The sequence below is a fragment of the Vipera ursinii genome (assembly GCF_947247035.1).
Source record: "Vipera ursinii genome assembly, chromosome: 5".
Classification (NCBI taxonomy): Eukaryota; Metazoa; Chordata; class Lepidosauria; order Squamata; family Viperidae; genus Vipera; species Vipera ursinii.
In genome coordinates this window covers 2,279,356-2,291,844 of record NC_139518.1, presented here as the reverse complement: position 1 = coordinate 2,291,844, position 12,489 = coordinate 2,279,356, and the positions used below count along the sequence as shown (strand labels likewise).

Sequence of the window (12,489 nt, the reverse complement as noted above, 5' to 3'; positions counted from 1 at the left end):
TCAAGTCCTCAGTCTAGCCTACAGCCATGTCATTTCCTGGTGGTCTCCCATCCTAATACCAACCAGCATTAATCCTACCCAACAATGAACAAAGCAGATACATCTTTACGATCGGGCTAATCAGAGACGGTAATAAATACTCTGCAGATGTTGACAAGCATCCCTCAAGTTCCTTTCATGGTTGGGTGCTCGAAAGCCGGACAGCTGTGCAAAACTTTTAAATAAATAAAATAAGCTGAACAGGAATCAAACTACTATGCTGCAACTTGTCAACTATCTCCATCACGGGAGGTTTTCGAGAAGAGACTGGACAGCCCTTTGACCTTGAGCGGGGGTGGGGGGTGGGGTTAGATGACCTCCAGGGTCCCTTCCAACCATATTATCCTATTATTCTATTCTATTATTCTATCTATCCTATTATTCCATTCTAAACCGGGAAGGAAACTTTAAACAAGGGCAGGCAATTTGGCTACGGCGTAATAGCTTTGCACTACGCAAAGGTTGCAATCGACATTTCCGGCTGTGATCAACTGGGTTAATTTTTTTTTCCTTTCTTTTAAAAAGGTCCCTTGCGCAATAAGCAGGAGGGGGATCAAAAGAGCTAGCCACCTACTTAGGATTTGTTTTTTTGTTTTTTTTTCATTGCTTAAAGGAAGTACAGAACATGACACTGCAGTTAAGAAGGTGTTTAAAGTGTTGCAAGTTCAAAAACAGGTCCATAAAGAGAATCTCTGGTGCCCTCTGCAGGCCAATGTGGGTGCAAACAGCCTTTCTGTTTGTGTTGAGCCCCAATTTTTTGTCGCTAAGTGAATTTCGTCCCATGTTACAACCCTTCTTTCCATACTTGTTAAGTAAATCCCTCTAGTAGTTAGGTTAGTAATGTGGTTGTTTGTTAAATGAATCTGGCTTCCCCATGGACTTTGCTTGCTTGGAAGGTCCCAAAAGAGGATCACATGATCCCAGGATACTGGAACCGTCGTAAATAGGAACCAAGGTTGCCAAGCCTCCAAACGTTTATTGCAGGACAGAACCAACGAGGAATTTCCTGACAGTGAGGCCAACTAACCAGTGGAACAGCTTGCCACCAGAAATGGTGGGCGCTCCATCCCTGGAGGTTTTTAAAAAGAGACTGGACAGTCACTTGTCTGAAATGATATAGGGTCTCCTGCTTGAGCGGGGGGCTGGACTAGAAGACCTCCAAGGTCCCTTCCAGCTCTATTCTGACTTGACCTGCTTTAGGCATGTAAGTTGGCTGGGTGACGTTGGGCCAATCACCAGGAGACGGTGAGTTCTAGTCCTGCCTTAGGCATGAAAGTCAACTGGGTGACTTTGGGCCAATCCCCAGGAGACGGTGAGTTCTAGTCCAGCCTTAAGCATGAAAGCCAGCTGTGTGACTTTGGGGCAGTCACCAGGAGACGGTGAGTTCTAGTCCTGCCTTAGGCATGAAAGTCAACTAGGTGACTTTGGGCCAATCCCCAGGAGTCAGTGAGTTCCAGTCCAGCCTTAGGCACAAAAGCATTTGGGCCTGTCCCTCTCTCTCAGCCAGCCCACCTCACAGGGTTGCTGTGGGGCAAATCGAAAGAGGAAGGAGTATTGTACGTGTTCCCTGCCTTGAACTAGGAGGACCAGTCGGAAAGAAACCTCCGTTTGGTTCTCAATGACAGACACTCACAAGATACAGAACTTTTATTATGCACATGAGGAAAGTACATACAACGTGACGGGACAAGCGCCATTCAAATCGAGGCCCTTGTAACCGTCTTACAAGGTTTGAAATGCCTTAGACGACCTCACTCGGCGCTAAATCTGGGTTATGGGTGTGTGTGTGATCGAAAACATCCCAAGGAAACTGCTTCGAAAGTTCCTGGGTGCGTCTAGCGGTGTGCGGGCGAGCATTGTCGTGAACCGACACCGCACCGGAAGGGCTGCCGTAGAAAATCCCACCCAATGTGAAGGTGCAAAAGGAGTAATGGCTAGTGGATTCCACGGAGCGTGGTTCAACCATCAGTTCAGACGCCTGCTGTGAAACGTTACGATAACACCGTCCATCGGTGTGGTGTCGGTTCACAATAATGTGTGCAAGGCACGCAGAAGAATTAAGAAACACTAAGGAAAAAAAAAAGTACGATATAGAAAGAACATATAACTACATCTGGTTTATCCGTATCTTTCTACCACTGGATGCTATTCTGGCTTCTGTTACATCCTTACTGTATTGTATGTATCTTCATTAAGGAGAGAAGCAACCTAGAACTGAGGACAAACTTCCTGACAGTGAGAAAAATTAACCAGTGGAACAACCTGCCTCCAGAAGCTGTGGATGCTCCAACACTGGAAGTTTTAAGAAGAGACTGGACAGCCATTTGCCTGAAATGGTATAAGGTTTCGTGCCTGAGCAGAGGGTTGGATTAGATGACCTCCAAGGTCCCTCCCAACTTTTTATTATTATTATTATTATTATTATTGTTGTTGTTGTTGTTGTTGTTGTTGTTGTTGTTGTTGTTGTTATCATTAAAGTTCTGTATCTGAGAGTGTCTGTCATTGATAACCAAATGGAGGTTTATTCCCGAACTGCCCTCGTATTTATAAAGACATTAAAAGAGGGCTATGAATGAAAGCAAACAAAACTCTTCTGATCCACCCATTTTCCAGGTGACTTTTCCGAAAAAATAACCACCCTGGAAATATTCCTCAATAAATCCACTTGGAGTCACCCTCCCAGTCTGATCCAGCTTGCAAGCGTCGTCAATGCAAACTCCACGCCAAATTATTGGGGGTGCCAAATCCTGGACAATCACTAGGTGGCAGCAGATGGCACCCCTAAATTTGAACCCCTTGATGCTAAAGAAAGGCTGTCCGGATTTAGCACGCACACGCACACGCACACCCGGAGAACCTCCTTCAACCAAACAGATGCGTGGCTGGTTCTATCGACAGAAAACCATTTCTGTGCTTTTATATTTCCTATTTTATTTCCTTTCATTTCTTATTTCCAGGAGGATTGCCAGGTTCTGTTAACAGCTGTGTTCCCTGTGCCAAACTGGCAAGATTCGTTTTTCTCGCCATGCACGTGTACACATCCAAACTGGACTGTTGTCGTTTCTCTGGGCCACGTATGTGTCTGTATGTGGGTTATACGCATAATTCATAATTATTTATTTTTTTGTCGTGTTTACGCAGTCTTATCTTGGAGGCGGTTACCCTTTTGAGAGCTGCAGGCCACAGAACCTCATTTTAACGTATGCTGATTAGTGTACATTTAAAGCGACAATAAAGTGTGATTGTTCTGTTCTGTTTGGAAGGCAGGCAGGCAGGCGACGGCGCGCTTTGCCATCTGCCGAAGCCGCTGGGAAGTCAAAGAGGGCTCGCAGCTCCTACGTGCAACTTGTGCCGCTCTCCGTGTGCAAGGTCTCTGCCGCTCTCCTCCGGCACAGTGTTCCCGGCGTCTTGCCTGCCAGGCAGAGGCTGGGGTGATGCTGATGTGCCAGATGGGGTGCAGATGTTCAGAAATCTCGCTTTGTGTGTTCTCTTTTCCTTCGTGCAAACACAAGAGTCTCTTTGCTTTCCCTCTTTGCATCACCAAGAGGTAGTTGCCCATTTAGCTGGTCGAAATAGGATAGGGTAGAGTAGAATAGAAGGAAGAATAGAATATAGAATAAATATAGAGTAGAATAGAATAGAATGCAGAATAGAATAGAATATAGAATAGCACAGCATATAACAGAACGGAGAAAGAATAAAATAGAATGCAGAATAGAATGCAGAAGAGAAGCTGAAGGGACCTTGGAGGTCTTCTAATCCAGCCCCCTGTTCAAGCAGAACATATAGCACAGGGGTCTTCAAACTTGGCCCTTTTATGACTTGTGGACTTCAACTCCCAGAATTCTGGGAGTTGAAGTCCACAAGTCATAAAAGGGCCAAGTTTGAAGACCCCTGATATAGCATTTCAGATAAGTGACTGTCTAGCCCAGGGGTAGGCAACCTCGGCTCTTTTATGACTCATGGACTTCAATTCCCAGAATTCCTGAGCCAGCTGGCTCAGGAATTCTGGGAGTTGAAGTCCATGAGTCATAAAAGAGCCGAGGTTGCCTACCCCTGGTCTAGCCTCATCTTAAAAATCTCCAGGTATAGAGCGCCCACGATTTCCGGTGGCAAGCTGTTCCACTGGTTGATTGTCCTCACTGTCAGGAAGTTTCTCCTTGATTCCAGGTTGCTTCTGTCTTTGGTCAGTTTCCAACCGTCGTTTCTCGTCCTCTCCTCTCTGGTGCTTTGGAGAATAATGTGACCCCCCCCTTCTTTGTGGCAACCCCTGAGATACTGGAATATCGTGTCTCTTTGCGTGCGTGTGTGTGCGTGTTTCCAGAAGAGTGTGGAAAGTGAAGTTTCTGGAAATCCGATCATGCTTCTGCACCCTTCGAAGGGAGGTCATCCCAAAGTGCATGGCTAAATGTCTATGGAGATGCTCAGTCGTCCAAGCCCTGGTTGTCCCAAAAGGTGCTTTTTTTTTCAGGAGGAGGCAACTGGACTTTGTCTTTGAAGTGGTTTCGCTTCTCATCCCAAGAAGCTTCTTCAGCTCTGACCGGATGGTGGGGAATGGGAGGACTTCTATTCCTTGCAGACCGCTGGTCGTTTGCATTCCTTTAGAGTCCTTGAGGCCACTCGGTGCAAATGACTGTGGAGCCTTCTTGGAAAGGACCGTGTTGTAGACTGGAGATAGATGTCGTATCTCCCCCCGCCGCCCCGTTGAGAGAAGGCTGCCCACCCCCATTTGCAGCACTCAGGTGACCCTGAGGAGACAGGTAAACCTCCAAGTGGCCTCAACGATTCTCTGAAAGAAGGCAAATGACCAGCTGTCTGCAAGGAGTATAAATCCTTCCCTTCCCCACCATCCAGTCAGAGCCGAAGAAGCTTCTGGGATGAGAAGGGAAATGTCTTCAAAGGAAAACAAGAAAGGCCAGTTGCTTCCTGAAAAAGCACCTTTGGTCCGGTCCTGTTTATCTCCAAAATGCTCATTCTCTCCAAATCGTTCCATCTTATAGAGGAGAGCGATCTTACAACCAGGACAGGGGCTGGCAGGTAAGGAGAAGCCCAGGCTCCCCAAAATTGGCAATATTGGGTGCGTGTGTTATATTTTGGAAATCAGATTGTCACACGATGCCTTTGTTCGGGCATGGGGAGATCAAGAGCCAGCAAACGGCTTTGGGCAGTGTAACACTAACCAAGGATATCAGTGGGTGGGTGTATGTATACACATTGGTATATTTAACCGACACCCTTTTATTTTTTTTTATATAAGTAATGGAAGGCAGCTAATGCTCCTTCCTAATACTCCCTATTTTCCCCACAACAGCCCTGTGAGGTGGGCAGGGCTGAGACGAGGGATTGGCTCAAGGTCACCCAGCAAGCTTTGGTGCCTGAGTCAGGAGGAGAACTAGTCACTTGTCTGAGATGGTCTAAGGCAGGGGTACATTAAAGAAGAAGAACAGAGCTGGAAGGGGCCGTGGAGATCTTCTCTACTCCAACCCCCTGCGCCCTGGTCTAAGGCCTCCTGCTTGCGCAGGGGGTTGGAGTAGAGAAGATCTCCACGGCCCCTTCCAGCTCTGTTCTTCTTCTTTAATGTACATATTGCAAGTCCATATATGAGATGCCATATGCTGAGCTTGTCGATCAGAAGGTCGGCTGTTTGGCGGATCGAATCCCGAGTGCCGCGTAGCAGAGTGAGCGCGTTACTCGTCCCAGCTGCTGCCAACCTAGCAGTTCGAAAGCGCATAAAAATTGCAAGTAGAAAAATAGGGACCACTCCGGTGGGAAGGTAACAGCGCTCCGTGCGCCTTTGGCGTCCAGCCATGCCGGCCACATGACCACGGAGATGTCCTCGGACACGCGCCGGCTCTTCGGCTTTGAAACGGAGATGAGCACCGGTCCCTAGAGTCGGAAACGACTAGCACGCATGTGCGGGGGAACCTTTACCTTTTTATGCTAAAGAAAGGAAGCTGGGCCAAATCCAAGAGATTTTTGGACCCACCGATGTGCTTTGCCTGTGCTTCCTCCTGGGGGGCAAAGCAGCCGATGGAACAAAAATAATTTGCAGCCTTGGCCAGCCGCTCAGCTCTTTTCAAAGCTTGGAGAGACCCTCCCCGCCCCCCCCAGTACGTCCTTCTCATTCTCGTCCACCCATGTTTTCTCCTCCATAGGCTTTGATGGTTCAGCAAAGGGGTTCGCTTCCTGGGTTGGAAAGCACAGCAGCCAGTCCTCGACTTACAATGGTTCCATTAAAGTGACCGTTGAAAGTTACAATGGCGTGGGGGGAAAAAAGCGACCCGTGACCGTTTTTCACACGGCCGTTGCAGCATCACCCGGGGTCAGGCGATCCAAATTCAGATGCTTGGCAACCGGACTCATATTTACGACGGATGCAGGGTCCTGGGTTTGTGTGATCGCCTTTTGCGACCTCCTGAAAAGCAGAGTCAATGGGGAAGCCCGGTTCACAACAGCCGTGTTTGTAACGGAACAATCGCAACGATTCACTTCAGGCAAGAAAAGCCATATAAAGCGGGGTGAAACTCACTGAACAAATGTTTCACTTAGCAACCTAAATTTTGGGTTCAATTACGGTCGTAGGTCAAGGACCTCCTTTATTTCAAAGACACATTACCCACCCACCGTCCCGCCAGGCCACTGCAAACATCCCACAATAAACAACAACAACAAAAGTTCTCCCAAACTGCCAGCGTTGTGGTTCTTTTCTTTCTTTTAATGAAGGATTTTGCACTTTTCAAACAGTGATTGCCATCAAGACAGCGGTCTCTAGCGCTAGAGAAAGTTGCAGCTTATCGGGACGAACGACGACACGTGGTCTCTGGACCGGTGTTAATTTTTCACAACTACATCTAGTGCTTTTTTTATTTTGCGCACCCAAGGATGCATGCAGTGCTATGGAAACAATACACAAGAGAGACACCGCGCTTTATGAAAACACAGAGAAGAAAACCTCGCACGGGAAGGTTACTAAGCCAAGATTATTTTTTTTTCCACGCAAACAAGAAGTTTGAAAGGAAGCGGCGTTTGATTTGAACTGAACTGCCGACACCCAGAGACAAGATTAAAAGTGGGGGCACCCGTCATCTTTCCAGCTCACCAACATCCCAAGGCATTTAAGGGTGAGCACACCTGGATTTCTCCCTCTCAAAGTCAGTCTTCGGCGGACAAATTCAATTTTATGGTTTTGCCGCTCCTTGCAAGCGGCAGGAAGCAAAAAAGCAGCTATACTTTTTGGAAAGCCGGGGCAAATACATTTCACTTCAAAAAAATCACCTTCCAAAAGGTTTCTACGGGTTATTTTGATCAGATGTTTAGGCTTAAGAGATGTGGGAAAAACAACAACACGACGCCTCTCAATGGCTTCCCAAGTTCTGGGCCGTTTCCCGACTTGCCCAGGATGATTTCTCTAGTCACAAGCGATTCCCATACACACATTCAAACCCAGGCCACTTGCTGAAGTCGCTAGAAGCTTTTCAAACGAGAGAAAGAGAGGTTGGGGGAAAAAAGACACTTATGAAGATTCGGAGAAAGCCTACGCTTCTCCGTGCCCTGAAGAAATGCACCCTGGCCTTTTTTTTTTTGAGCCCGCAGCAAAGTTAGAAGAGGGTCCAAGCTTTGACTGGCAGCTCTTCCAGCTGTTTGGAGAACAAGCCAGGATTCCTGGTCGAGAGAGGAGAGGTGGCCGTTTCTGCTTCCTCAGGGCAAGGAGGGACTAAAGCCAGAGCAACTGAGCTGAGGGCGTCTCCTGGGCGCTGGGGGTGAGCAGGGCAAACCTCGCCAGGCCAGAGTCAGCTATGATTTCTCTCTTCCCCCCCCCCCAAAAAAAACCCAGGCCCTTTCTCACAGCCAGCCCCGGAACAGAGAGAGAGAGACAATCGTACCAGGTTCGAATAATTCCATGTTAGATACTAACGACCGTGCTCTGCTGGCGACGAGCATGGAGATTTAAAAATAAACCAATTATGGGGAACACTGTCCCCGATAATTACACACACACACACACCCTTAGTGCAATGGAGGTCACTGCCTCCGATATAACACTCTGGTAGGCAAAAGCTACCTTGTTCTTGGACATTATGGGGGACCCTGCCCCCGATAATGGGAATCACAATTCACTTGGCGGGACTGGAGGTCGGGGGGGGGGGTCCCCCGTCCCCACCCCACCCTGCAGGACTGGAGGGTTTTCTGCAATGGCCCAGTTGGTTACAAGCTCGCAGCCAAAACTGCCTCCGCTTAGCCCTCGCCGGGAAAGGGCAGCAGGGGGGGGGGCTGAGTTGAAGCTCAGGGGGGTAGGTCTGCAGTTGCTGGTCACTTCTGGACAGGCAGTAATCTAGTGGACAAGATCTTGTCGAGCCGAGCAAACAATTCAGAGGGATCGACGCCCACGTGGGTGTCAAAACGGGCACGTGCCGAGGGCCAGAATTTGCAAGCGGTGGCACAGCTGCTCAAATTCTGACCTCTGGAGGGTGCCAGGGTGTTTTTCTGCCCCCCCCCCCGGGCACCAGAAAGAGGCAACGACTGCAGACCTTCTCTTCCACCGGTGAGCTTCTGCAACGCTGCAGCGGAGGGGAAATCCGGTCCCCCTTTTCTAAAACTTTCCTCTCCCCCCCCCCCCATTTTCAGATGTCGACCGCCGATCCTGCAGGCCAGCCAAAGGCCCCAATCTCCAGTCCCTGACGGTTAGCAGATGCTGCTTTTATTAACTGTATCAAAAAAACGACAGTATAACTGTCATAATTATGGAAGTCACTGCTTCCGATAATTATATTCGGTAGAACACAAATAGCATTTATAGTGAACGCTGTCACTGATAAATAAATAACTAATAAATACCTTGAAGGGCCAAGTCCGGGCGAACTCAATCCTCCCATTGTGACCGACGGGAAAGACTCGTGCGTGTTTTTCCTGGCGGGCCACAAAGCAAAGAAGACACAACGCGGCTCTCCCCTCCAAAAAAAAAAGGGGCTTCCTGTCGCTCATTCCTAAATCGTGCCGCCGGGACCCATAGCCCAGTCAGCCTCATTTCCCGCGAGTAAGCGGCCGGAGGGGGGTGGTGGACTGGACAAAAGGCTCCACGTTCCAGGTGCCGATGGCGAAAAAGGCTGTTTATAGGTGGGTAGGTTCGAACACGGCTCTCGCTTTCTCCCCAAGGGGTCGAGCGCTACCAATTTAGGCCTTTTGCTTCACGGGAGTTTTTAACGTCAACTGGAACGTGGGCGGCTTACGCGCTTCCCTGTCCAGCCGAACGTGGAAGGATCATTTACTCTTAAAAAAAAACAACACCCTGGAAATTCGGCGGATCGCTAAGGGAGCAAAAGCGCACGGGACAGGGACACCGATTTTTGCACCTTAAAAAAATCTCTCTCCCGCGACGCTTTTGAACGCCTCCTTAACTTATTTTGGGCCTCTTAAAAATCTGAACGGGTTGGGGGGGGGGAAAGAGGGTGAAGGGGTGGGAAGAGAGATCGGCTGGTGGTCTTCGGGAGGCGGGGGGACCAGGCTTTTCAGAAGTCGTTGTTGATGTCCCAAACGTCGCCGGAGAGGGCGTTCGCGGCTCCTTGGATGGTCCACGTCAAGAGGGCAAGTTGGTTGCGGAAGAGGTCCTCGTTGAACGCGCTCGCGTTGGTCTTGAGGAGGCTGACCTCTTCGAGCAGGGCCTGGACGGTGTGGGAGCCGGAGCCCAGGAAAATGTGGCGGAAGGGGGTATCCTTGGGGGACACGTAAGGGGAGAGGAACTGGTACTCCACCTGCAAAAGAAAAGCAAGGGTTGAAGGCGAGGGATTTCACAGACGTGGCCAACGGTTTTAAGAGGCGCGTGTCATGGTTCCGACTAGTGAGACAGTTCAAAGAACATTCAGGCCTCGTTTATTCTAAAAAGTCTAGGATAATGAGAACGAAGCATCGGCACTCATGGATGGACGCCAGAATCTGAATTCATCTCCCCTGAACACATCCTATCGAACACAATTTCCCTCCCTTAATTTCAACGTCATAAATCACGTTCTCCAATTAGCTTAAAACGCAAGCTTCATAGCCGCCATTCCTTATCTTATTTAAACAACCGGGGTGGCATTCTCCTCCTCCCCCCCCAAAGCTTCTTTTTATTCAGAGCAAAACAGTTTAAAGAAAAAGGCTGCCTCTTATACTGTCGGAGCAAAAACACCCAACGTTTGCAGCGTTGACATCGTGGGCTTCGAGAGAATTCCGCAGCCAGCAACGCTTCGGAACCAGAGGTCCCCTCAACCTTTTTCGGCATCGGGGACCGGTTCTGTGGAGAGAGGTTTTTTTCCACGGACTGGAGAGTGCATGGTTTTGTGTGCTGCCTGCATGCCACAGATGGGACTTTGCTTGTTTGTGTGAACCGGTTGCAGGTGTGCAGGTCCGCGGAGCAGGTGTTGGGGACCCCTGTTCTAAACAACGACAAAGGCTTTGGGAAAAGTGCAGAGAAGAGCAACTGAGATGATGAAAAGCCTTGGAGATCAAAATGTATGGAGGACAGCTGCACAGGATTTGGGTTTGGCTAGTCTAGTGAAAAGAAGGACCGGGGGGGGGGGCCTGGGGGGGGGGGAAAGGAAAGACATGATAGCATCTTCCCATATTTAAGGGGCTGCCCCAAAGAAACATTAACATTAAGAAAACCAAGCTCGTGGCATCCGGCCCTCTCAATTCCTGGCAAATAGATGGGGAAGAAATGGAGGCAGGGACAGATTTTATTTTCCTGGGCTCCAAGATCACTGCAGATGGGGACTGTAGCCAAGAAATTAAAAGACGCTTGCTCCTGGGGAGGAAAGCCATGGTAAATCTAGACAGCACACTAAAGAAGCAGAGACATCACCATGCCAATAAAAGTGCGTACAGTCAAGGCTATGGTCTTCCCAGTTGCAATGTATGGCAGTGAAAGCTGGACCATAAGAAAGGCTGAGCGCCAAAGAATTGAGGCCTTTGAACTCTGGTGCTGGAGAAGTCTCCTGCGAGTCCCTTGGGCTGCAAGGGGATCAAACCGGTCAGTCCTAGAGATCAACCAACCCTGACTGCTCTTCAGAAGGCCAGATCCTGAAGCTAAAACTCAAATCCTTTGGCCACCTAACAAGAAGGAAGCACTCACTGGAGAAGAGCCTAATGCTGGGAAGGGATTTTAATTATATTTACAATTCTAACTTTATTCTTTAATTTATTTTAATTTATTTCAAATTTTATTTTTTAATTTACTGTACAGAGAACTTTAAGTTTCGTTGTTGTTAGCCGCCCTGAGTCCCTCGGGAGATAGGGCGGGATATAAATCCCATAAATAAATAAATAGATAGATAGATAGATAGATAGATAGATAGATAGATAGATAGATAGATAGATAGATAGATAGATAGAAGGGGACGACAGAGAATGAGGTGGCTGGATGGAGTCCCTGAAGCAGGAGGCGTGAGCTTAAAAGAACTCCAGGAGATGGTGGAGGACAGGAAGGCCTGGAGGAACGTTGTCCATGGGGTTGCGATGGGTCGGACACGACTTCGCAGCTAACAACAACCACCCAAAGAAAAGGAGGTGGTCCACCTCTTCTCCAAAGCACCAGAAGGCAGGATAAGCAACAAGGGATGGAAACTCATCAAGGAGAGAAGTCACCTGTTCTCACCCCCAACAGGGAGAACAATGAATCGGTGCGACAGAAGTTGCCTCCAGAAGTGGTGGGCGCTCCATCCCTGGAGGTTTTTTAAGAAGAGACTGGACTGCCTCTTGTCTGAAGTGGTACAGGGCCTCCTGCTTCAGCAGGGGGTTGGACTAGAAGACCTCCAAGGTCCCTTCCAGCTCCGTTATTCTTTACGGTCCCTTCCAGTTCTGTTCCGGCTCAGGAATTCTGGGAGTTGAAGTCCACGAGTCATAAAAGAGCCAAGGTTGCCTACCCCTGACTGAAGGCGACCGACATCAATAGCAAAGCGTTAAGCTTAGCCGACTCCTACAGGCAGAACCGTCGTTAGCAAGAGGTGCAAAAGAAAATTGTAAAAAAAACTCACTTTCATGAGCCGGTCATTCAGGAGACGGGACGCGTCCCTGTCGTCGAGGTCTGTGTTTTTCACATCCTGGGTCAGAGCAGTTGTGGCGCGAGTAAAATCTCCCCGGGCCTGAAAGAGCCACTGAATGTCCAAACCCCGTCTCTGCGGCAGAAGAGAAAACGGGAGCGCTAGGTTAGCAACCAAGGATGCACAACAGAGCCGCACCGCCATTTATTTCAGGCTCCGTCGGACATTCACGGTGGGGGCGGGAAACCAGGATTGTTGACAGTCCAGACACAAACTCATTTGGATGGTTGCGTTGTGCTTTCAAGCAGCCTCCGTTCCTACCTGTGTCTTGAACCTTTTTAAGAAGAGGCTAGACAGTCACTTGTCTGAAATGGTATAGTTCTCCTGCTTGAGCAGAGGGCTGGACTAGAAGACCTCCAGGGTCCCTTCCAGCTCT

The 12,489-nt window shown here is 48.9% G+C and overlaps 1 protein-coding gene and 1 long non-coding RNA gene across 4 annotated transcripts in view; one reads left to right on the top strand and one right to left on the bottom strand.

Annotated features, from left to right (window-relative positions):
- LOC310641209 overlaps nucleotides 1-12,489 on the top strand; it is a 276,109-nt gene that overhangs the window by 115,389 nt on the left and 148,231 nt on the right. The window lies entirely within an intron of this gene.
- Nucleotides 6,734-12,489, bottom strand: part of LOC310641201 (transferrin receptor protein 1-like) — a 546,690-nt gene continuing 540,934 nt past the window's right edge. The window contains exons 2-3 of the mRNA XM_083364069.1: nucleotides 12,048-12,467; nucleotides 6,734-9,788 (exon numbers count right to left, since the gene is read on the bottom strand). Of these exons, the coding sequence (XP_083220195.1) occupies nucleotides 9,546-9,788; nucleotides 12,048-12,257 (453 nt within the window). The 5' untranslated portion in view covers nucleotides 12,258-12,467 and the 3' untranslated portion in view covers nucleotides 6,734-9,545. The remainder of the gene's footprint in view (nucleotides 9,789-12,047; nucleotides 12,468-12,489) is intronic.